The sequence below is a fragment of the Fukomys damarensis genome, unplaced genomic scaffold (genome assembly GCF_012274545.1).
Source record: "Fukomys damarensis isolate Sample0158 unplaced genomic scaffold, DMR_v1.0_HiC HiC_scaffold_5, whole genome shotgun sequence".
NCBI classification, from domain to species: domain Eukaryota; kingdom Metazoa; phylum Chordata; class Mammalia; order Rodentia; family Bathyergidae; genus Fukomys; species Fukomys damarensis.
The window spans coordinates 23,274,070-23,300,634 of NW_022900917.1; the positions used below are offsets into that span (position 1 = coordinate 23,274,070).

A 26,565-nucleotide genomic window follows, 5' to 3' on the forward strand; every position below is an offset into this window, starting at 1 on the left:
CCCGGCCCTACCATTTTTTTTTATTAGCATCTTAATCATCATCTGGAGAGAGAACATTCTAGAGTAACATCATTAAAAATAGCTCTGATAAAGCATGGTCACTACTACATATCATAAAGCAGGTACAAGATATTTTACATTCACAGAGGTATGATACAGTACTGTCCTACATCTATATTACTAGAATCAGTTATGGTTTGAAATTTACTTTGTCTGCAATTAAGATTGCTACCCCTGCTTTTTTCCTGGGCTCCTGTCACATGGAGAATTGTTTTCCATCCTTTCACTTTCAGTCTATGGGCTTCTTTTTGCACTAGGTGTGCTTCTTGTATACAACACATTGTTGGATTTTGCTTCTTATTCCATTCTGCCAGTCTATTTCTCTTGATTAGTGAGTTGAGGTCAATGACATTGATGATTATAACTGATATGTACTGACTTATTATCGTCATGTTATGGTTTGTTGACTCTTTTTATTTTTTCACCTTCTCCTTTTAGTTTCTTGCCTTGCCTCATGGTGTTGTTACCTTCATTGCCTTTTTCTAGGATCTTGTTTAGAATTGCTTGTAGTGCTGGTTTGGTATTCATGTAGTTTCTCAGGTGTTCTTTGTTGTGGAAGTGTCTTATTTCCCCATCCATTTTGAAAGAGAGTTTTGCAGGATACATCAGTCTAGGTTGGAGGTTGTTTTCTCTTTTAGGACTTGAAATACCTCACTCCAGGCTCTCCTTGCCCTAAGGGTTTGTGTTGAAAAGTCTGCTGTGATTCTGATGGGCTTTCCTTTGCATGTGATTTGTTTCTTTTCTCTTACTGCTTGTAGTGTTTTGTTCTTCTGTTGGGTTTCTGGGATCTTGATTATTATGTGTCTAGGTGTAGATTTTTTTTTTATTGTGGCTAGTTGGGTTCCTATATGCCTCACTTATCTGAATGTCAAATTCTTCCCCTCTGGGAAGTTTTCTGTCATTAATTCTGTGAACAGCTTTTTTAAGTCATTTGTATTTCCTTGTGCTACTTCATGGATTCCTATCAGTCTTATGTTATTCTTCTTTGCATCATCTAGGAGTTGCTGAATCGATTTCTCATGATCCCCTACTGTTTTTAAGAGACCTTTGTTTTCATGGTCACTGCCGGCCATCTTACCTTCTATATCTGAGATTCTATCTTCTCATTCTTTTATTCTGTTGCATACACTTTCAATGGAGTGTTTAATCTCCTGGATATCTGTTTGAATCTGTTTTATGGATTCCATTTCTTTCCTATGTTGGGGGTTTATTGTTTCCATTTCTTTCTTATGCTGGGCCTTCATGGCTTCTATCGTGGTGCTGAGCTCATCTATTTTTTTGTCAGTTTCTGTTTTAGAGTCTCAAATCATGTCTTTCATTTTGCTCACCATCTCTATGCTTATGTGGGAAATTATTTCTGTTTTGAGTTTTTCTAGAGCCTGATTGATCTGTTTTGTTACTTCCTGTGCATTGAGTTTAGGGTGTCCTGGTGATTCACTATCAGTCTTTTCATCCTCATTTGTCCTACTGTTTGCCTTTGTTGAACTGGAAGTTTGTCTTTGTGTCTTGCTTAAGTGTTTTCTCATTTTTATTTTTGTTGTCTGGCTGTCCTTGGTTTAATCTCGGGGTTATTATCCAAATCTTCCTGATATAGTTGCACCCTAGCTTCTGGGTCTCTAATGACCCACAGACATTCTCATCTCCATAACATCATAGAAAACAGCTTATTGAATCAACCACAATCCTTTATCCCACAACACAATATGATCAAGCACAACTTGGAAACTGACCACCTGTGGTAGTCACTAGTTTATCACCCTTAAACCATTTGAATTAAATTGAAATCAAGAAGTAGTCCAGAACATGTCTGCAGTGAACAAACTTTTCAATATAGTATATTTACCATTTAGGATGGGGGCTCAGACAGTGCTAGGACTCAAGACCCCTGATCTCAGTTAGCTGATGGCTGAACCCCATGACACAGACTGACCTCGGGCTTCAAGGCCCACATTGAGTTCACCAACCTTCTGAATGGTTGAACTCCACAGCGTTCTACTGCAGGTTTCCCACGCCCTTTATTTAAAGATATTCAATGTTGGGAACTCAGAAAAATACCCTCTATGACCACCTGTACCTCTGCAGAGTGGGTCCAAAGACTGGCTCAATCAGGATGTCTGAGAGTGTGTGCAGGTGGTGGGGGATGTTCAGGGGCACCCGCGCGGCTACCTTCCTGGTGCTGGAGCGATGGCGGCTTCCAGTGGGGGAAGATGTGGCTATCCTTCCCGCTGTGGATCAGGGCCTATGCAGCCCTCCTGGTTCCGGAGCGATGGTGGCTCCTGGTGGGGGAAGGCGTGGCTATCCTTCTCGCAGTGGATCAGGGCCCAGGCAGCCCTCCTGGTTCCGGAGCGATGGCTGGGAAGTTGGTTTCTAAGGAAAGCTGATGAAATTGTCAGTTACATAGTGAAGATTTTCAAATATCTTAAGAAGTTATAATCTATTTAAATAGTCTAAAATTCGTATTTATACAATGGGCTATTATCTAGTAGAAAATCTGAATTATTTCACAGTTCATAACCAGCTGTGAGCTTTTTTCATCACCTGCTGAATAGATTGTTACTCTAGTAAAGTTGATATAATTATTTGTCAAATTTAACTACTCAGTGTTATCTATTTCTTTCTATTTCTAAATGGCATACCTAAGAAAAACATTTTAAAAGTAAACAAAAAATAAGAAGCAACTTTTTTCCAGTCTGGGGATGAACTATATCCAGAGTCCTTACTTGCCCTATCACCTATCTATTTATCTATCTAGCTGTCTACCTGGAGACAGGCAGGGTCTTATTAAGTTGCTGTGATCCTCCTGCTTCAGCATCCCACAGCTCTGGGATGACAGATGTCCACCATTACACCTAGATAAGAGATGATGTTTTGATTAAAGACTGTGGCATCAGGGCTGGAGGTCTTGAAGACCCTGCCAATATTCTTGATTTTATAGGAAAACTCACCAGAATTACTGTGATTTTTATTTATACTCACATATATGACATTATAGCAAAGTAATGTAAAACAAAATCAATAAAAGGAAAAGGCAGATGAGACAAAAGTTGGAGGAAACCAGGTGTAAGCCTCCAAAGGTCCTCTCACAGTGGAATCCTCCAGCAAAGAATTGTTAGTGCATATTTATATTGTGTTGTTTGTAGTACCAGGGATTGAACTCGGGACCCTGTGCTTGCGAGGCAGGCAGCAGTAACACTGAGCTATCCCCAGCCCCATTAGTACATATTTAAAATCTTATCTACTAGGACAGCTTACTAGAGACTTTGTGCTCACTGGCAGCTGGGCACAGGAACCTATTACCTAGCACCTACCAAAGTTCCAGCCACCCAGGAGGAAAGCAGGTTAGCATAAAATATATTATTTATACTTTTTATTTTTATTTATTTTTTAGTACTGAAAGTGAACACAAGGCCTTTTGCACCAAGCTACATCCCTAGCCCTTTTTTAGTTTTTATTTTGACACAGGGTCTTGCTAAGTCACTATGTTGTCAGAGCTGGGCTTGCACTTGCAGTTCTCCTGACTCAGCTTCCTAGAGTACTGGGATTATAGGCGTGCACCACCACATCCATCTTGCACAACATCCCTTTTGGTAGTGAATTTTTAATTAAAAATTATTTTCTGCTCATGTGTGTGGAGGATTGTAAGCAAAGTAAATAAAACTGGAATGTTTTGACAATTCAGTTTTTAAAACTGAAGATACAGTATCATACTTTATACCTTACCCATTTTAAGAGTAGAGAAAACCCAAAGATGGTTTCTAAAAAGAATTAATTGAAAAGTACAGAATATGTACTAAAATGTCTCCATTTATCTTTGCTAGTTCTGAATTCAACTAAATATAGCCTTGTGAAAATAATTTCTTTTAGAGACTATTTTTAGCTTGAAAAGAACAGATATTTCATTTTCTTAGTTGTGAAATAAATTATCCAAATTCTTAACTTTATTCAGAACAGTAGAAATCTGCACATTGAAAGGAAAAGTGGACAACCCACAAAAAATATACAGAAAAACATGAGGGAGATGCCTCCATTCACCGAATATATATAATGAACAGTAAATGATACATGTTTCTGTGTATTACTGATATTTTTACAAAATTAAGTTATAAATTTCTTCACCAAGAATATTAAACTGGAAAAAGAAAATTATTGGAAGTAGAAAGCAGACTTCTTGTTATTAGCAGACTGTGATGTCCAGAGATGGTTCTTTTATGTACATAAATAATGAGCTATAATCTTTACAGCAATCCTGGAATTCAGGAATTATTCTCTTTTCACAGATATGAATTGTTAGGAGAGGTTAAGTATTTTGCTCAAGAAACTTGTGTGGTTGATTATTGTAGAACAGTGGCAATCTTTTGCTGCTAATAAAGAAATATTGAATGTCTAGAAGGACATTGGATCACAGGACAGTGTATTAAAACAAAGAAGAATTTGTACCAATTACTTATGGAACAACTTGCATGGAAATTCATGTGGGATAAATCAGCTTAAACATTACTAAGAGGAGGTTTGTAGGGTTGGAGTCACATGCTAGCCATGGGGATTTTTGAGCTTTCATTACCAGAAGGCAGATGCTGTTATCATGTGAACACCCATAGCTGCTATTTTCTGTTTGAATGTTTATTTTCCTTTTTAATGTTCTTCTTCATAACAAAATAAAGGGTCTGTTGGAGTAAGATTCTGAGACAGAATTTTGTTTCTTTAAACATAAATCCCCTAAAACTGCTTTTGAGTTACAAAATCATTACTGTGAAGCTAGCACAGCATGTGGAGGAAGCTTCCCCAGTGCTCCTGAGGTTAAAGGAACATTTTCTCATTTCCCAGTTTCTTCTACAGGAACTTGGCTGTTGCAGTGAAAGGTGATGTTTTTCTTTGAATTTGGCAGCTTATGACCACCATCTAAGTGGAGATGTAGATCTAGCATGCTGAAATGTTATAATGAGCCTAAGCCTAACAGGCATTGATTTAATCCATGGTAGTTCTTACTGAATATCTTTAATTCCACATCATTGATATATACCATTGTGAATCACCTCCTACCATCCATTTTAAACAACAGCAGATTCTTACTCTCAGATGATAGCCTTTCATTTTGCTTTTTTGTGTTTTTACAATATTCCTTAACTCAAAAAACGATTCTGTGTTAGGCACTGAATGCTTTAAATAAAAGATATAATTTCGCATCAAAGGAATTCATTTTACAGACAAAACAGGAGAGGAAGGAATAGACAATTATAATAAAGTTGTAGGTGCTTGAAAGAGGTATGGATGGTCAACACGTTCTGCTTGAAGATTGTAGGGTAAGGGATCACGAGGGAGGGCTGTCAGGAGGAAGTACATGAATAGTTCTCAGAAGATGAGAAAAATAGGTAGGGTGGTTCACTGCAGAGGGAGCTACCTGTACAAAGGTACAGAGGAGTCAGTGCAGGTGTGCTATTGAGGAAATAGAGTAAATAGGATTGAATGTGTAGGGGAAAGGGGAGAGAGGTTGGGGTCAAGGATGAACTTTGTTTTGAGAGGCTGCGGAGCTGTTCATTAAAATAGGGAATGCAGGGTCTAAAAAAGAAGTGTCTGGCAGAGGATCATCAATTCATATTGAATATAGTAGATACAGAGACCTCTAGGTTTGTTAGATCATCTAAATTTCATTCCATCTGCTTTTCAATTCTTTTTTCCTATGTATCATCTTAAATGTATGAATTATAACTTAGGCAAAGTAAATTAAACTGGAATGTTTGATTAGTAAGACCATGGCTTCTCCCATTCTTTACCAAAATAACTGAGAACTGAAAAATTCAATATTGATTAGCTCTTCTTAAAACCAACATTTTATGTATTTTTTCATTTTAATTTTTATTAGTACATGTTTGCAGTACATAATGATTGCATTCATCACGGTATATGTGCAGAACAAATCTTAATTTTGTTTTTGTTCCCTACTACATCCCTCCCTTCTTGCTCCTTCCATCTCTTGATCCCCTTCTTATTTTCAAAAATTCTGCTTCTTTTTCTTTTTTTTAATCCCCTTTCCCTCTTCTCCTCTCTTCTCTGTCTTGTTTTCTTTCTATTTTGAAAAAGATCCCCCTACTCCCTATTATCTTTTATTTTGCTCATTACTCATATTTTGGGTTCCTCATATAAAAGAAACCCTGCTATATTTCAAACTTATTTGTCTGATTTCACTTAATAAAATGTACAGCTTTACCTCTGAGTTAAAGCCTGCTCAGTATTCTTTCTTAAAGGTGCCCTTCATTAAATTCCTCATTCCTCAACACACCTGTGCCCAGACATTCACTGTTCCTCTAAAATTCTCCACCTCTTTCCTCGAACTTCCCCAGTGTGTGCTGCTGAGTCTGAGATGATTGCAGCTATCTGCAAACTCCCTGTGCATATGCCTGTCTCTTTCTGTACTCACTCCCTTTCCTCTTCTCTGGTGGTGGAAGATCTCTCCAAGGCTTATGACTTCATTTGATCAGGTCACATGCAGTAAAGCCCCGTGAGTTGTCAGTCATTCCTCAGCAGGACAATGAAGTTGCTTGGAGGAAATACCCCAGTTGCAAGTTGAAATAGTTCAGTCCTTATATTACTTGTTTTCTTTGATCACTTGGTTCTGTTCAACATGCTGGTTTTTTTCCCTTGAAATTTGTTCTATTTTGGGGTTTTCAGGTACTGCTTTCTTTGTGGCTTTCCCCACTTTTTGGGCAGTCCTTTGTTATTTCCTTTGTTGTTTTCATTTTCTCTTGCAAGTTGTTAAAGTTTACTGCTCTCCAGCATGGGAACTTTGCATCTAGGTTTTCTTTCATGTTCCTATGTCATTTTTATGCTATCAAATCACCTGGGTCTCTCTTTGGACCTTCAGGTGTACACATACAATCTCTCTTCCCTGTCTTGCCTATAGTTATTTCAACTTGGTATCTCCTTGCTTTCTCAAATACACCATGAACAACTTCCCTCCCCTACTCTGAAAATTAATCTTTCTTATATATTGATGACTGTGCCATATTAACGAATGTTATCCCATGTGCCCAAATGATGAAGCCAGAAATCTGAATATATTTTTGATTCATTTCAATACATAGATGGCAATGTCTTACCAATTCTCTGCCTGGACATTGTAATTTTGTCTTCTTATCTTCAGCATTCCGGATTTAGTTCCTACATTTAACAGCTCTCATTAAAATTATTATAATGGTTTTCTAATTTTAGATTATTATAGTGGTTTTCTAATTTTCTCTCAATCTCAGCCTTGCAGTTCTCAATCCATTCATTAGAGTGATGGTGCCCAAATGCAGATATGATTTTAATCTTTCTGGCTTCAGATCTTTTGGTAGCTGCCATATCATATGGCCATGTCATGTGTTTTTGCAAGTGACCTAACTGCACACCCAGGGAGGTGCCATTTCCATAGGATTAGTTAGTGGCATGTAGATTATTCTAAGGAAAAACTGCTTTTATATTTTGGTAGAACTGCATTATATGGTCTACTATATAGGCTTACTGTCTAAATTCCATAATCAAACTCCATACTTTTGAGCAACATGTATCTAGCTCTCTAGAGTTAAGTCAATATCTACATTTTCTGAGTATTTTTGCTTTCTTTCAGCCCAGCACACAATCCTCTATGTCTCAGCCTCAATAAATTCTACTTTTAAAAATGTGTTATTTGCTTTCTTACTTCTGTATCTTAATCTCATCCTGCTAGATCTGGGATAGTTTTCTTAGTGCCTTCTCACTCTGCCTTACCTGGAAAACATCTATTCAACTTCAAGTATTTTTTATTTCTACTATTCACCAGAGAAACCTTTTCTGGCAGAAAAGTTATTGTGCTGCTTGTTCCTTGAAAAAATTATTTTTTCCATACCTGAAGAGTGATACTATTGTCTGCTAAAATAACCTATTCCTCCATCTATTTATTTCTTTCCTTGTCCTTAAACTCCATTGTATTTTCTGTGGTGCATTTTCTGTTACTATAAAAGTGCCAGGAACGTCATACTTTATAAAGAGATTTATTTTAGCTCATAGATGTGATCTAAGGTTAGGAGTCCTTGGCTGATGATGGCATTCTTGCTGGCAGACTCCCAAGGCAGTGCAGAGTTCTCACATGGCAAGAGACATGCATACAGGCAGGGCCCTTGTATGCATCTGTCTCTGATCGTTCTCTTCTTATAAAGCAACCAGGATTCATTCATGGCTTTCCATTCCCATAACTGTAGCTAATCCTACTCATCTCCCCTTAAATTCTCCACCTCTACACACCATTCAGATTGTATCCAATCTCTTAAAACCTCGCAATGAGGATTAAACTCCCACATGAGTTCCAGAAGAAATAAGACGTATTCAAACCATAATATCCACTTAACAGGGCCTTAACTAGTTATCTCATCTGCAAATGTGATGTAAAGATCATGGCTTTGTACCTTTTCCTTATACATTTCTATAGCATTAGCTACACTAACATTTTCCAGGACTTCCTCACAATCCTAGTTTTCTGTAAGGTGCTTTTGTGAATGGGAAGATTAGTAAATCAAAGAGGAAATAATGAACTCTTTGGGAACATTGAAAGATCTTTCCTCTTGGAAGTTAACTTTCCACATTTTTGTATACACTTTTGCCTTTCACATCCACTAGTATGAAAAGCAACTATAACAAACGTCCTTTTAATTGCATAGCTCAACTGATAAGAAAGTTAAGGAAATACCCTGGAACCAAAGATAGAGATAAAATGATAACTAGAGCTGTTCTGAGGGATTCAGTGTTCAGGCAAAGAATGAGAGAAATGACCTTAGCTTTGCAGAAGGTGGAGGGGTTGAAAAATACTCCCTCCCAGTGAAGTCCTTTCAAGTACTATTCACCCAAAAAAGTGTAGATCAGGAAAACATAAATCCACCAGAAAGCAAAGATATGAGAAAGATACATTATGTGAGGAAACATCTCAACAGCAAAAATGGAAGCCAGAGCCCCAGTTTAGAAATAATTAAAAATACTGAGAAAATAACTGTCAAACTGGCAGTATAACTTCTCTAAACTATATCATAGAATGAGATAAAATATATTTTAAAATAACAATCAAATCGGCAAAAACGAAAACTCAGAAAGCCTACCATCTTGATACCCTCCTCTTAAGAAACTGCCGACAGATGAACTAGGGAAGAAGGAAAATATTCCACAAGAAATTTCTGCAGTGTAATAAGATAAGGTAGATCAGAAAATCATAAACACTGATCAGGAACATTGGTTGCACAATGTAGCAAAAACAATATAAAAATGTTAATGTTAGCAAATTTGAAGACACAAATATACAATAGTGTTGACAGGAGTGGACTCTTTGGAGCTAAGTTTCTTAAAAATCTTTGAATTTACTGTAAAGATAGACTTAATAGATGGCTTCAGGTTTGAAAAGATATGCATGCATGTTAAAATTTTAAATGTATCTTAAATAAAAGGAATAAAAGTGATGGGTAGAAGGAGAAATAAAAGAACCTCAGTTAAACCAAAAGAAGTCTGGGAAAGAGGACAAAAGAGCATGAAAACAATAGAGAGCAAAATAAGATGGAGAAATAATCCATATCTATCAGATTAATCATGCCTGTAATGTTTACCAGAAATTTTCAGACTAGATTTAAGAATATCTATATGAAATATGAAGAGACACATAAAATATGAGACACAGAATAAAAGAGGATGGAGAAAGATACAACCATAAAACACTAACTAAAATGAAGGATATACCAAATGAACACACAACACTACAATAGTAACAGTAAGATCAGTTTAAATAGTAGAAGCTATTGTTTTCTTCCTTCATTGTAGTAATAGAATCCCAATTTTACTGGCTTCCCAGCCAAACACAGCATCCTAGCCTTCCCTGGAGATAGTTCTAAGTTTAGATTTAGGACCAATGGAAGGTGACAAAAATGATGAGTACAGCTTCCTGACACACTCCTTAAAGATAGAACTGCTCAATTTGGTTTTCTTTCCCCTTTTCCAATTAGTTGAAAAAGGCAACTGCAGCAGGAATCTTGTGGTCCATGTTGAGTTTGACAATACCAATCAGTCACAGAAGAGAGCAGTTTACCAACCCAAGGCAGTATATTTACTTTAGAATTTATATGCTAGAGAAATAAATACTCTTAAGCTATTGTACTCTGGATTTTTCTGCTACAATATTTTAGCACATGCTTTATTTCATACTCTTTAGCATAAAAAAGTATTATTTTGGCCACTTCATAAGAAATATATAAATTCTGAACTTGTGGGTACCCAACAATATAACTTCAATATATGTAAAATAAAGACTGGGAATTACAAAGATTATGGTCTTGTAGATCAAGACATAAATATAAAGGGGAATTTTAAAAATACTTCTAAAGTAACAATATTTTTGTGATAGAGGTAGTAAGTTTATGGGGTTTTTTTTTTCCTAGATAAGGTGTAAGAAAGCACAAACCTGGAAGGAGATCATTTTGACTAGATGTACTAGATATACTAGAATTACTTTACATTGATTTTAGAAAATAAATACTTGGTGAAAATATATTATTAAAAGTTTTAAAGCACAGTTTATAAGTTGGGTATGGTGGCACGTCTGTAATCCTAGCAGTTGGGAGGCTGAGGCAGGAGGATTGCTGTGAGTCTGAGGCCAGCCTGGGCTACGTAGTGAGTTCAAGCCCAGCCTGAACTACAAAGCAGTATCTTGTCTCAAAAAAAGTTTATAAAAAGATATATGCAGTATATAGAGCTGCCTGGACTAGTATCCGGATAATTCAAATCTGTGAATTAGCAAAAGAGAGCTACAGACAAAAGGGCAGTAGACATGAGCAATTAGTTAATAGAAAAAGAAAAAGAAAAAGAATAGCCAAAGAGCAACTGAAGAGATGTTCACCCTTGCAAGAAACCACAGCTATCCAAATGTATACTGCAATAAAATACCATCCTTATCCATAAAAGTTTTAAACGTAAGAACACTAAAAAACACTGAAATGCTGATGAGAGTTTGGGATGGAGCAATGGTAGCTCTCATATAGTTTTGTTGGAGATATAAATTTGGTATGCACTAGAGATATGTCTATGATACAACTCAGCATTTCTATTTCTAGGTGTTTGAGAAATTCTTCGTATATAAGTGGAGTGTCATAAAAGATTATTCAAAACAGCACTGATATAACAAACAGCCAAATATTAAGAAAATAATCTGAATGCCCATCAACAAGGAGAATGAGTAAACTATATTATATTCATATAATGAATGAATGTTGTGAAGATAAATGGTCACATACGAGTACAGAAGTCTCATGTAAGGTTTGATGAACAGAGGTTCAAACCCTAGTACCACAGAAGATGCAAATGACAGAAACAAAGTTCAGAACACACACAAAATTTTAACACATGCAAAACAATGTTGTATATTGCATATGCTTATTGCATTTATGCATATTGTATAGAAACAGCACGTATGTGTTAAATGGTTAATAGATCATGTTATTCATGCACTAAGTACTTCTGGTGCTAGCCCTGTGCTGAGATGGCATATGGGTCACAGAGCAGCAGTAGGTTCTTTTTGTCTAGGAAGACTACTTAGAAGTACTGAGTTATGAACAAATGGTGGGGGTTATCCTAAGCAGAATCCACATACTGAAATTATTGCACTCAAGTTATTCTCTTGGCTCATAGCAAAGATGTTCTAATACTCACTTAGAGCTATTGATTTATTCAATATGTAATTGTAATAAGCTCAGTTGGTTTCTCATGTATGTTATCTTCCAGAGGCAGATACACAGATAGTAATGAGAAATAAGAATCAGCTGTGAGGTATAACACAGGAAAATACATGAAATGAATGTGTAAGAACTAAAACCAAAATAAGTGTAAAAGCTAAATATAGCAATAAGGCAATGAATTCTACATGCCCTCGTTAATTCTAGATAGCAGTCTGTTTAAGACAGTATTAATGGTGAGCAATTCAGGTCATCCAGATACTTATCTTTTGGTTAAAGTATTCTGGAAAATATATATTTGGTACCAGCGATTGAACTCAGGACCTTGCGCTCGTGAGGCAGGTGTGGCACCACTGAGCTAAATCCCCAGCCCTGGAAAATACATATTTGAAGTAGATATAATCAATTTTTAAAAATTAGGTGGGTAATAAAAGGAAATATTTAATGTAAAGTTAACCTCTGTAGAATGGCACATTTCTAAATTATGCCAAGCAATGTTTTCTGTATTTCATTTATTCAATAGGCAAATTCCTTGATATAATGCAATATGTGAGGCATAATTTTGGCACTAGCTATAAAAAGGTAATACTTCATTGTGCCATTCACTAACACTGCCTGTTGTATGGTATGTGTTAATAAATGTATGTACAGTTAGGAAAATAGTGCTGCTTTAGCTATTTAGTCTTTGCTTTACTTGCATCATTTTGAAAATTACTAAAATTAGAAATGGAGACAGCTAAACACTATTGTATTTGGAATTTCACTTGAACAATATATAGCAGTATATGCTTTTGTGAATTTTTTTAGAGGATTTTATTACAGTATTTATTAAAACACTTGAAGAGTATAGCCCTTTAACTTAATAATCCTAATTTTTGATGTTAAGTGATGAAAAATAATTATTTAAAAGGAAGCCCAGCTGGCATTATTTGTAATTGTTAAAACACTTTTAAGTGTACAATAGGACAGAAAACTTTCATGCTTTATATTGGTAAATTTTTTAAAAATGGCAGGAGGAAAATATGCAAGATTGTTGATCAACTATTTTACGGTGGTGGAATTCTAGCTAATTTTCCTTTTCCTTTTTATTCTTCACTCCATTTTCCAAATTTTCTATACCTTATTGGTCAGCTTTCCTGTTGCTGGGAAAAAGTACCTGAAACCAGCAGCTAAAAGGAGAAGTTATATGTGCGTCATGGTTTCAGAGGTTTCAGTCCATCATCGGTTGACTGGTTTCCAGGCAGAACATCATGGAGGGAAAGGCATGTCAGGAGGAAATTCCTCCAATGTTGCTACCCAGAAAGCACAGAGCAGGGGAAGAAGCCTGAGAGGAAGGAAATAGGGAACAGATGTCCTCAGGTTGTGCCTTCACAGCCACTAATCTCCACTTATCTCCTAGGCATCTCGGCAGTCAATCAAACTGAAAATCAAAATTAATCATCACATACACTAGCCATAAACTGCTATGACTGTAAAGAACAACTGCTATTTGTAAGGTAGCACTAATTTTCTATTTTAGAATAGATTTTTTAGAAATATCTTGGAAAATCTTCAGGGACCATTGTAGTTTTTTGTGGATATTGTCAATAACCAAGGCTTGAAATTTGTTTAAAGCCATAATAATCTCACCGATTCATTTATGATCTTGTCACTCATTGAAAATGACATTTTGTGCAGGTTATCCATTAAAATGATAAAACAAAATGTGTTACTGAAGCTATAGATTGAGCTCACAAAGATGACATGGATAAAGTTTATGTAAATGTTTAATGTTCTGTTTTACTCTTATGAATTTGCAGCTCTTCAGTGGGTAGTGCACTTCCACGAAGGCGTTGCTGTGCATACATTACCATTGGAATGATAAGTATTTTCATTGGAGTTGGATTAACTGTGAGTACTACTTGATAGAATTCTTTTCTCTCAACTTTGTCAGCAGTAGTCTGGGATTGACCTTTAGTGGACCCTGAGAAGTCTATCTCTCTAGCCTGCCAAGCCCAGAAGTTTCTGAGGAACTACGGGCAATCAGAACCATAGATCTGTTTTTACTCATCAAGGTAAAATGGTATCTTTGCATCCCTTTCAAATCTCTATGAAGAATTTACCATCCATTTAATAAAAAGCCCATTTGTTTCTAGTTAGTGGCAGAAACAACTTTGTATGGCCATGGAGCATCTTATCTTCAAAGCAACTCTTGTTCACTTACGGAAATCTGAAAAAAATCGTTGCTCTTTTTACACATGTAAAGCAGAAATCTGTGACCAATGTGAAGTTGGCTTATTTTTAGAGGAGACTGAATCTAAGGAACTGGCGTAGGGATTATGCCAGAAGAAGGAACTGATGTGTTTTGCTGCCAACTTTTCTCACTGCTCTTGTACTCCTCAGATAGTATACCTGGTCCCATATTATTAACCATGCCATACTGTGTCACACAATAATAAGGAGTTACATGGATTAAGTACCTTTTTGAGAAAATGTATTTTAGCATGGTTTTTCATTTACTTCATAATTTTATAGTTAACATAAGTAGTAGTATTATCTGTCAGTTACAGTCGATAATACACCTACTCACATTTTATAGGGATTATGTGGCTTCAGTTTGGGGATATATTTAATATAAATCACATGTAAGCTGGCACAAGTTGATATTTTCTTAAAGTTTTTAATTTTTAAAATTTCTTTTTGTTTTAGGTTGGAACCCAAGATTTTGCAAGACAGTTTCATGCAACCTACATTTCTTGGGCCATTGCTTATTTCTTAGGTTTGATATGCCTTATCCGAGCTTGTTATTGGGGAGCCATAAGAGTCAGTTATCCAGAACACAGTTTTACATAAACTTGCTTGTTATTCAGTGATACAGGTGAGAGTGTCTAGCAGTTCTTGATAACAACTCTGACTCTGGACATCTTTAAATCATTTATTCTAATGGATTCCATTCTGGCTTATGTATAATAGTTTCAAGACTTTGGGAGTCTCTTTCAAATAAATGCTCATTGCACTACATTATATGCAAAGAGTTTGTTTTGCTGCTGGATTTTCAAACTCAGATAAAGCTGTTTTTATGTTCTTTTAAAGTAATTAAAGATATTTTTGGATTTGTCACCAAACCTTACATATTATATCATGTTTGTTTTGTTTAAATCAGTTATTCCATTACTTGTGATCTGTTTCCAAAAACTGTTTATAAATGTTCCGTGATAGTTTCACATTTATACATACAATTACAGTATAAAAATTGCTTGCTTTATAATCTAAGCAATATTCATTTTTGCTTGAACTGCTTACAGTAATTTTAACCTAAGATTATAGTGACCTTATTCAGGAAGAAAATTTGAGTGTACTTTCAAATACTTGACATTCTTATTAGAGAAACATTTCTAGATACTATATGCTTGGTTTTTTTGTTGTTATTTGTAGAAAGATACAATATTTTGATAGTAATTTAAAATATGAGACAGAAAATATTTGTCCACAGTTGGAGAAGTTGGAGAAGTTTTCTCAATGACCACAGGAGGTTTTGTCTTTCATTTTTGTCTTTCCATTGGCCAATTAAAGTAAATCTGGTCTGGATTTATAGAATTTAATATTAATCAGCTGTATGTATTCCTTTATAGATACCAGAGGAAGGATTTTACATATTTTTACTTGCCCATTTAGTCAAAAAGATATACTTACATTGAGTCATGCTCCTTCTCATTAGATCATGGTAAATTTTTCTTCTTTGGATAATTATGTGCCACTTATATGTGAAGGAAGCCTATGACATTTTGCACTGGTTAAAATGTTAAGATAGATTATTCTTACCATTCTTCTCAAATATAACTGGTCAGATGATTATCTAATTTATTCAAGAAAACAGAGATAAAGAGCAACATAATTTTCTAAGAATGTGCTAGGATTTATGGAATCAGCTCTTACACTGCCTGTCTTTGCAGTTTTGAAAAGAAACTGGTTAATGGAAAATTAATGTTCTAAAATCTTTCATGTAGTAGAATTAGGTAATGAGATGATTTGAGTAAATTAATAGGTGATTCCGAGGATAAGACTAATATTTTAAATTATTTTTGTTCCTAGTATAAAAATGTAATCACCAGAGTTTGGAACAAAATACATGTAAACTTCAAAGAGTGAATGATAAATGTACCAATATAATAGCTCAGGATTACAGATGTACCTTTGAAAATACACTAATAAAGATTATTGTTCAAAAATTACTTTGTTCTATTCCATTTTAAAAAATAAGATGTCATTGTGCAAATTCGAAAATTTCTTTAGTTTTCATGTTTAAGAAGGTGTATAATAAATATAACACCCACTTTAGGTTTTTTTTTCTACTATTTTCAAAGGTATCTTTTTGAAATTCATATTTTAAATCCATTTGTAATATGCTGGATCCTCAGTATGAAATTACTTAGTGATTAACTCGTTGCAATAGAATTGTACATTGAATAATCAATCCATTCTTCTTTTGATTTTGGAATGTTACATTGATATGCTAAATCCTTATGTTCCTTTGGGATGTAACTGAACAAGAGCAGAAACTGGGTGGTCTTGTTCATTGCTTTATCATCATTTAGAACAATTGAATATACATACTCAATATACATTGAGTAGAATGAATATGCATGAATGAATGAGTGAATGAATTAACTTCTTATATATACTTGCATCGGTACTTCATATTTTGTGCCAGAGTATATATCTAAATATAATCTTAAAGAAAAACTAAACAGTTTTTCCAGTAGAATTTAAAAGCAGAAATCATACAGGAAAAAGTTGATACAGTGAATAACTCAAAACATCCACTTCAACTACTACTGTATGAAAAAAATCATAAGCAAAGCAAAAGGACAAACTGGTGAAGATATTTTCAAAACAGTACGGAGAGTTAATCTTTTTAATATGAGAAAGGACTAACGGCACAATAAAGCAATTCATGATAGAAGAAATGAATAGAAAGTAAGCATGAATTTTTTGTTTGCTAAAAATCAAGAAATATAGGTTAGAGACTATATTTTTCATCTGTCATATTAACAAAGAATTAAAGAGAGTAATGTCCCTGTACTTTTAAGGATATGAGAAAACATACACCTGCCCCTTTTAAGTCTTTGGCTTAGTAATTCTCTAAGAATTTATACTAATGGTGTTAAGAATAAAAGAGCAAATATGCATATACAATGGTGTTTATCACATTTCTGTTTACAATAGGTATTAAAATGAGAAACAGTTAAATTCAGTAATATAGGATCGGTGAAACAAATTATAGTACACTAGGTATGAAATGACAAGCAGTCACTAAGAACATGATGAAAAATTTTATGAAATTGTAAATGATCTGCAAAATAATGTGTGACAAAATCAAGTAACCAACATGTACAGTATGATCCACTTTGGGAAAATTTTTATTTTTATTTATTGAAAACCTAAGGAAAAGATAGTATAGTGTTAGTAGTTATCTCAGGGTGGTCAGAGACAAATGATTGTTTAAAAACTTGAACTCGAGTAATAGTTTGAAAGTTCAAGTTTTGATCTTGGTAAACAGGTAAGAATGATATGTCATGATTATATTAATGTCATAGATTTTTGAAGTTTTATAATAAAGTTACTGAAATCTAAATGAATTACTGATAGCCGGGCATGGTGGCGCACACCTGTAATTCCAGCACTCGGGAGGCTGAGGCAGGAGAATTGCTGTGAGTTCGAGACCAGCCTGGGCTACATAATGAATTCCAGGTCAGTCTCAACTACATAGTGAGACCCTGTCTCAAAAAACCAAATAAATAAATAAATAAAATTAATTACTGCTAAAAGCTAAGTTTTAAAGTTAACAAATACATATTTAAACTTAGTCTTATATGAATTGCCATAAAGTTTTAATTAATTAAATCAAAATTTAAGACTTTATGCTTAGTTTTTTTTGTTTGTTTGGTACTGGGGATTGAACTTGGGTCCTTGCGATTGCGAGGCAAGCCACTGAACCACTGAGCTAAATCCCCAGCCCCTATGCTCAGTTTTTTAAGTAGAATATCTCTCAGTGCCTAGTGAGCATAGAAAGTACTAAGGAAATTTTTGTTAGAAAGAAAAATTATAACCTCTAATTAGGAAAGGAACAATTTGTCCCATGTTTCCCAAAGTGGTACAAATTGCCTTAGTTGTTAGAAGAGAAAAATGGCCTGACAGATATTTTCGAGCAAGTCTTTTATTAACATATATATACATATACATATACATATATATGTATATATATATGTATATGTATATATATATATATATATTTCATCTTATTGAGTTTATTGGTACATTTTAAGTATAGAGTACAGTTCGATTCATCATTGGGATCTTGTACCTTTACATGACCAATCTTGGTTCTGATTTTCTCCCCATACCCCTGTCCTCCCTTCACCCCCTCCACCCTCCCCTATTTACAAAGACTTTGTTTCCATTTTTTCCTTTTCTCATATATGTATCATTTTAGAAGAACCTAGTGATGGGCCAAGTACAGTGCCAGCCTCCCAAAATGTGCCATTAAAATGTTTATAAGAATGAAGCAAGGAAGGATTGTTTCTGTTTACCAAAGGACATGGAAGCATCTGAAGGGACAGATTTTAAGTAGGACAGAAATCTGCATTCAAAATAATCACTCCCAGATGTTTCTGATATATCACCCAGGCCACACTGTGAAAATCACCAAACTACACTATGTTAAAATATATACATATATTTACTTCCAGTCTCTTTAGCATTCATATTTTCTCATATAGAAAAAGCTGCCATTGGATTTGAGTAAATAACATTTCTTTCATTTAGCTTTTAATTTCGATATTGCTATCTTTGTGCTTATATATTCTCATAAAGTTCCATAATTTTTCCGTGTTTGTGACCTGCATTAATGGCTATAAGGTCTGAATTTTCATTTAGTCACTGTATATTTCTGGTATCCATACACACATATATGTAATAAGCAATGAAGAAAAAATCCCTAGTGTTTAATCTTATATTTAGTATTTAATCTCTATCATAGTTATAATTCTTAAGAGGCTAAACCATTAGACATTCAGCTTATATGTGATGCAGCAGTTGGAATCAATCTGTCTGCTTCCAAAATGTTTCTGTTTTCCACTACTTGAGATTGTGTGTGTGTGTGTGTGTGTGTGTGTGTGTGTGTGTGTGTGTGTGTGCTTACCTTGTAGTAAACTTTTGGTTTTTGTGCCCCGGTTCTATTGCTCACTTATTGAAAGAAAATTAATAGAAAATGTTTGTTCATTTCTACTTTAAAAATCCTTTTATGAATTTGATGTACCAGACTACATTTTAGAGCATTTAATTTATATCACAAAGTATTACATGTGTTTTTCTTATTAAATCATAAAGACAGTAAGAATATTAACTATTAAATATAAGGAAATCGACATTTGATGATTTTTAGTATAAATTCATTTATTATGATAAAAATGGCACAAAATGCTAATAAGAGGATTGGTAAAGGCTTTTAATTTTTTTAATTTAACACACTAAATAAATGCTGTGTATTTATATTTTGCTTAATGTACATGTGTTTGGTTTGAGGTGGAATATTACATAAAAAGCAGAAAATGAAGAACCTGTGTTCTTTAGGGAATGCCTCACTGTTTAAGGTATCAGATAAATTTAAAGAGGTATAAATTAAAAGGAAGTATAGTGTGTAATTTAGCGGGTGAGAATGTTTGATCTGACGTCTTCAGTTTTTGTCAGAATCATTTAAAGGTATCTTACTAAATGGGAAATGATCACACACATTGTTCTGATAGAATATTTTGGATACCCTGAGTAGTTTTTTCATATGTATAAGTACTAATGACTGAGTACAGAACTATGGGAAATTTCCTGGTGTTCTAATAAATCTTTCTGAAAAACTTTGTCATGTCTGATATTTTCAATCAAATATACTTTTGGCTTAAGATATTGGATATTGAAATAATTGTGGGGAAAATACTTTAAACTTCTTTAATTTTTAAGCCTTTAGCAAGTGTTTAGTAGATGTATGGAGAATTCCTTAGTTATTCCCAGTATATAATGCCATACTTTTTCCTGATCTTTCTTTATACCTGCTTTACTCTTTCTTTTATAACTCCTGTCTCCCTGCCATCTGCATCCACAGATCTCCTTTTACCTTCTTAATCAATGCAGACATCAGTATCTTGTTTTCATTCTTATCATGTGTCACTGACTTAAATGTCAGTGTGAATGGCCTAATGCTTTAGTCTAGACTGCCAATTATTTGATTTTGTTCAAAATTCAAACTCCTATTGCTTCCCACAGTAGCCCTTCATCCTATATCCGTGTCATTTGTGCCTCAGGGAAATCAGAATGCCTTTTGTTTCCTTGTATTCGTCTGTGTACCCAAGTCAATAGACATTAACATTTCCACTTCTCATCCTCACTCTCCAGTGTCTGTTTTCCTTAATTCTTTCAGCTACATGCACCTTTCTTTCTTCTTGGACACTAGCTACCTTAATTATGGCTCTCATATATGTTGCCTAGATTTGTCAAAACCTCTAAAATAATTGCCCCACCTTTCCTCTTGCTTTGTTTGCTTCCTACCCTCTTCCCAGTCCATTTTGCACATTTTCACTAACATAATTATTTCCAAATGGACATAGAATATTATTATACCCATTCTAGAATCCTTGACTTTCCATATCGTTATAGAGAAGATAAAAGAATCTTCATCCTTATTTAAGCCAATATTAAACTAACACCAAACAGCCTCTTATATTTTGTGTTTCTGCCAGACTGAATTACTGGTATTTTCTTGTATTCACTGCTGTTTCATTCCTATATTCGTTTGGGCTTGTCCATCCACCAACAAGGCATATCCTTTTCAAGAAGGGTAAACTTGTTATCCCTGAAAACCCTGAAATTACCTCCCTCCCATATGAACTCTTCCACGATGCCTCTTTTCCCACTCTTCAACAGACTTATGATTTCCTTGTAATACTTTGATTTCATGTAAACACTCCCATTACATATACTACCCTCTATTTTCATTTATTAGTTTACATGTGCTATTAATAGCACTATTACTATAGGCATTATTACTAAATGATCATTCTTATTAATTACGCGTCAGAGCTGGGCATGGTGGTGCATGCCTGTAATCCTCGCCCTCAGGAGACTGAGGCAGGAAGATTGCTATAAGTTTGAGGTCAGCCTATGTTACATAGTGAGTTCAAGACTAGCCTGAATTACCTACCAAGACTCTATTTCAAAAAACTAATATTTATTTTAAAAAGTGCATGTCATAATTGTCTTACTTCAGTTTGTTCTTTTATCCTGTTTTATTTTTTTTGGGGGGTACCACATATCGAACACAGGACCTTGTGCTTGCAACACAGGCACAGGTGTCACTGAGCTAAATCCCTGGCTCCTATCCTCAATTTTTAGCACATAATAAACATGGGTTTTTAAAAAACTTTTACTGAGCTGAGTCGAACTGAATGGAATCAAATCTTTGTAATAGCTTTTAACACATTGCTGTACAGACCATGCCCTTATCGATGGGGAATATGTTCACCCAAGTGGATGCCTAAAACTGCAGAACCCTATACATACTGAGTTTTTCATAAACACATACCTATGATAAAGTTTAGCTCATAATTAGGTATAGATTACCAATAATTAATAGTTATTTTAATATATTGCAATAGAATGTCAAGAATTCTTATTCCTGTGACTGGAGATGACTATTATGTAAAATAAGGGCCACTGAGTACAAGCCTGGTGATATCATGAAGACCATCTGATAACTGAACTGGATACTAAGTTATTCATTGGTATGTATTATATGCAACATGGGTACACTGGACAAAGAGATGATTCATGTCCTACTGAATCAGTTGAAAATCAGGACAGTTGAAAATTCATGACACCACTCGGAGCACACACAATTTAAAGTTTATGAATTGTTTATTTCTGAAAATTTCCTTTTAATATCTTTAGATTGCTGTTGACCATGGGTAAACAAATTGGAAAGTGAAGAAGGAGAATGGAACTACTGTAGAAGCATACAGCTAGCTATCTTGGAAACAATGGTATTTAACAGATATGTCCATGGGCAATTCAGTGGCAGTATATATAACAGAAGAATGGTCTCTGGAACCAGACTGGCTACATTTTAACTGGAGATCTGCTGCTTACTATGTAACCCTGCGCAAATTATTCATTCCCTGCCTTGCTTTTCCCTAATTAGGATAATCTCATTGGATTTTTGCAGACTGAAAAGTGTTTTGAACTGTGTTGTCATACATAGTACCCCAATGTTAGCTATTTTAGGTATTAAAGTTTGAACTACTTTTCAAAGGCTTATTTTTAGTTTACTAAATTTCTATTTAAATTTGCTTTATTTCCAGGCATGGTGGTGCATTCTTGTAATTCTAGGATTCGGGAGGCTGAGACAGGAGGAGCTCTTATGACTTTGAGCCCAGCCTGGGCTACACAGTGAATTCAAGTCTAGAATGGACTACATAGTGAGATTCTGTTTCAACCCCCCTAAATTATGCATGCAAAAATTTCTAGAAATCCTATGCTAGGGATGTCAAAATCTAATTATTATCAGCATTTTGTCCATTTTGGTTATCTTCCTAATACTTAATTGGCATCAAGTTAAGTAAAAAAATACTTAAGTTTTTCCATTTTTTAGGCTCTAGTATTTCCAGTGTTACAAGTAATACATTGATGTGTTTATGCTTGTGATTTTCCTGAACTTAAATATGCTGAGCATATTTTCTTATTTTAGATCTACAATATCTATATAAGAATATAGACTTTAATCCAACCAAATTATGCTATCATTGCATCCTTGGTAAATGTGTGAGAAATTATGACATTTTTATGCCATTTAAACCCTAAGCAAAGGAAGTTTTAGGTGTTAGACTACATAATAGGATATAGTTCTGATAGAGATATAAAAGAAGTAATGGGTGAGCTTTGGGTAAACTGGAATTATAGTGCTAGGCTTATCTACTCTGCTAGATTATCAAGTCTATGAGCAAAGAACAATACTTTCACAATGCTAGATGAGGTGAAATATCAGTAGTTTTGAGAGTCAAAATATTAGTATGTTTGCCAGGGCATACTTGTTCTTTTTACCTAAGTGTTTCTATTATTAAACAATTAGCAAATACAAATACAAATTAAAAAGGCCTGTAGTTGATGGGCTTGAGGGAAGCTTCCTTAACAATGTTAGTAATTAAAAACCTGAAATAAGCAAATTTATGTTTATAGCAGGTATATCTATAGCATAAAGTGGACTATCTTAATGTTAGAAGGAAGTTATTCACTCATCATGCATCCTTCCCAGGATATACAGTACTCAGTTACTATGGTGATGGAAATATTTCTGCTAAGTGAAAAAATACAAAAACAAAAAAACAGTGAAATCCATTTAGAATACAACCATGAATGAAGCCTGCCAGCAATGCTGATAATGCTGCCACCTAATGGTGAATCATGGCCAATACCGAAGAGCGAAGGTGGGCGTTGCGCTAACTCGTGGCTACAGGAATTCAAATACAGCAATGAGATTTTGCTCCTTAATTGTATGACTGTTTTAACTGTCATATTTTATTTCATAAACTTTATATGAGTTTGATAAAATTGATGTTATGCCAAGTTGTGTAGAAAAGACTTCATAACAGGACAGACTGCTTATCCTTAGTAAGGCCTGCTTACAAGTTTGGCCATTAGCTGGAGCATGGGAACTTAAATTTTGGGAGTTTCCATTTCCTTTCCCCTTAATAAGAGCTGTTTATGCTGGACACCAGTACTCTTAGTGGGAGTATGGAATTTGAGTATTATATATAGGGAGATTCACACAATTGGTGCCCAATAAAAACCATAAGAACTGGGGACAAAAGAGTGTACGTGCACATATCCTCCATAAAATGCTTTGTGTTTGTGGAGTACATGAGAGGCAGATATTGGCAAGAGGTTGATAAGGAAATAATTTGGTAAACCTCAGAGAATGCTTCTTCAGCTTTTCCTGCTCACCAGGCTTTCAGTACCACTAAAGTGCCTTTATCCTAACAATTAGCTTTTGGAATTTTCTGTTCGCATGGCTGGACCCTAAACAGACAGGTATACTGTGAGAGCAGGTAACTGGTTTAACTTGTATGTACATGTGTGTGTGTGTGTGTGTGTGTGTGTGTGTGTATAAATTATTAGTTTTGAGTACTGTGAAAATAAGAGTTAAATAGGATATGAAAATGTAGTTGTGAATAAAATCTGTACTTACAAGTAGCTTACATTAGCTGTGAAGTATTATCCTTCTAACTGGGATTTCCATTTTCACACTTGCTTTCCCTCAATCCATTCTCCTATCCTTTTTTAAGCTGAAGGAATGACATACTCACTTAGAACAAGAAAAACAATGACAACCAACTGCAGAATTTGAAAGGATAAAAATAGTGCAAACCTAAATTCAGGAAAAGAATATTTTTAATTAGCTACCTGAACCATCATGTTTTACCTACATTTTTAGCTTTATAATTTTTTATCATTTAAAAACAATTTTATAATGCATTGTCTCTAGTGAGAATGGTTTAGAATTCCATTCAAGCACAGTTATTATTATGGAAAGTTTAGAAAAGTTGATTAGATTTTTAGTTTATTACTGGTAATGTCAATTTTTAGTACTGTTAAATTTGGGGAAACTTACACAAGTTTTTCATGTGACTGTATTGATTTCAAGGCATTTTACATTGTTTTGGACAGTAAATAACCTTAATTATGCCTTAAAATGCTAAGGATTATTACCTTGCTGTTAAGTCCTTGTAAAGGTGTATTAGGAATTTTAGGTACCCTCACAGATGCCAATATTTTATGCAAAATCAACAAGGAATATTTTAAAATTTTAATATGCTTATGTGGGTCATTTCTCTTTTATCAATTATTACAAAAATTCAAGAATTGATTTATTATTCTATCTAAAAAATTACCTTTCCCTCAATAAATTACAGATTTGTTTTACCTGAAAATTTTTCTTCCAATGTTTTTGTTAAAATAATTTATGTTGATTTCATATGGTAGTTGAAAAATGATTTTGTAAGATGTATTAAAATTATATATTATGCATTGTTGAATATATTCCTCAAGAAGAAAACATCTGTTTTGACTAGATTGATTGAGAAATGAATCCTGCATCTACAGTTTTTTACATTCAGACTTTGGAAGCACTGATCTCACTGTCCACAGACTTCCAATGCCTTATGCCATAGGATATTGCTTATCACATCATCTGACCCTGCATCTTAGCTTCTGATGCCACAGTGGTCTCAGTGAATGGTAGGGAGTGTTCTTGGAATCTGTTTCCACATAAAGATAGCTAGCAAAAACGACTATCCATGTAAGCAGTTGTGAATCTCCGCACCTTTTTAAATGGTAAATTCTATCGTATTACTGCCTCACTCAAGACCCTTTAATTCTTCCAAATTTTAAAAATTTAACATCCTTTCTAGAATCTACTAAATTGTTGTATGATTTTGGCTGTTCCCATTTCTTCAAACTCACCTTCAACATTTTTTTTTTTTTTTTTTCCTTTTGATTTTTTTGCCTTCTGACACCCAGACATACTGACCTAGAATATGCAAAAAATTTTTTTTCTTATTCCAGGTCACCGACACCTACTATGCCTACCATTTACCTAAGTATTTGTGTATTCTACACTTGATTTCAGGCTTAATCTCTTTTCAGATATTTCCTTTTCAGCCATCCATACTAGTATGGTTTCCAGCCTCATAGTAGTATTCACCTTTTGAGTTCTCTTTATAAATGCTTCTGGAATGAGTAAGCATTTCTTTTCTTTTCTATTTGTACCGGGGATCAAACTCGGGATGTTGCGCTTGCTAGGCAGGCGGCAGCAAGGGCACCACTGAACTAAACCCCGGGAACATTTCTTAAAGTATTCAGCATCCCTTTCCTAATGCAATTTCTATACAAGATGCCTATAATATATGGATGTGTATACTTTATATATGCATACATATGTACTGGTATATATTTTCTGTGCGTACATATAAAATAGTTTTTTGGATGTCTCGACTTAAAACATGCCATTATAAACTTAGTTATGTAAATCCCAATCTGAACTAATTTCTTTCCCCAACTTGTTCTGCCTGTTATACAATACTATTTTATGCCACGACCATTTACTCATTTTTTTTTTTTTTTGCTGAAGCCAGAAGCCCAAAAAGTCACCCTATATTCTCTATCCAACCTGTCGCTAAACTCAACTGATTTCGCCTTACGTGCACCCGATCGACCCCTTCCGTCTTCCCCACATGCTCAATTCCTCCAGGAGGGATGATAAATAATCTTTCCCTCCCCCTGCCCTGTTGTGAGAATGATCTTTCAAATATTTAATTTTGACCATGTCAACGCTTTTTAAAACCCTTTAAAAATATTGCTTCTCAAGCCAAACCGTGAAGCAAGTGTCAAAATCTGATTTGCGTTCACCTCTCCTGTTTCCTTTTGCCCGGTCCTGTCATCCAGCCCACTTTCTCCACACTGGACACGTTCTCCTGTCTTTTTGCGCTCCTTCCTCTCCTTTTCCCACCCTCTCCCAGTCAGCCGAAGCATCTCCTGCGCCGAACCCGCCCTAAATGGAGGCCGAGGGGCAGCTTCGCTCCTCCACCGGCCCGCGCGCCCCGCGACGGCAGGAACCGACCTTTCCCTGGTGCGGCGGCCACGTCCCCGCCACAGACGGAAACCTGAGTCCTCGGCGGGGGCTCAACGGCACGGAGGGAAAGCGCACACAGAC

At 35.0% G+C, this 26,565-nt stretch overlaps 1 protein-coding gene across 2 annotated transcripts in view; it reads left to right on the top strand.

Moving 5' to 3' along the window:
- Positions 1-15,989, top strand: part of Pip4p2 (phosphatidylinositol-4,5-bisphosphate 4-phosphatase 2) — a 52,937-nt gene extending 36,948 nt beyond the window's left edge. Inside the window, exons 6-7 of one of the 2 annotated variants that reach the window (XM_019205712.2) lie at positions 13,574-13,664; positions 14,463-15,989. In XM_019205712.2, the coding sequence (XP_019061257.1) occupies positions 13,574-13,664; positions 14,463-14,606 (235 nt within the window). In that variant the 3' untranslated portion in view covers positions 14,607-15,989. The remainder of the gene's footprint in view (positions 1-13,573; positions 13,665-14,462) is intronic. The other variant, XM_010611995.3, reaches the window with a different exon arrangement.
- The last annotated feature ends 10,576 nt before the right edge of the window (positions 15,990-26,565 follow it).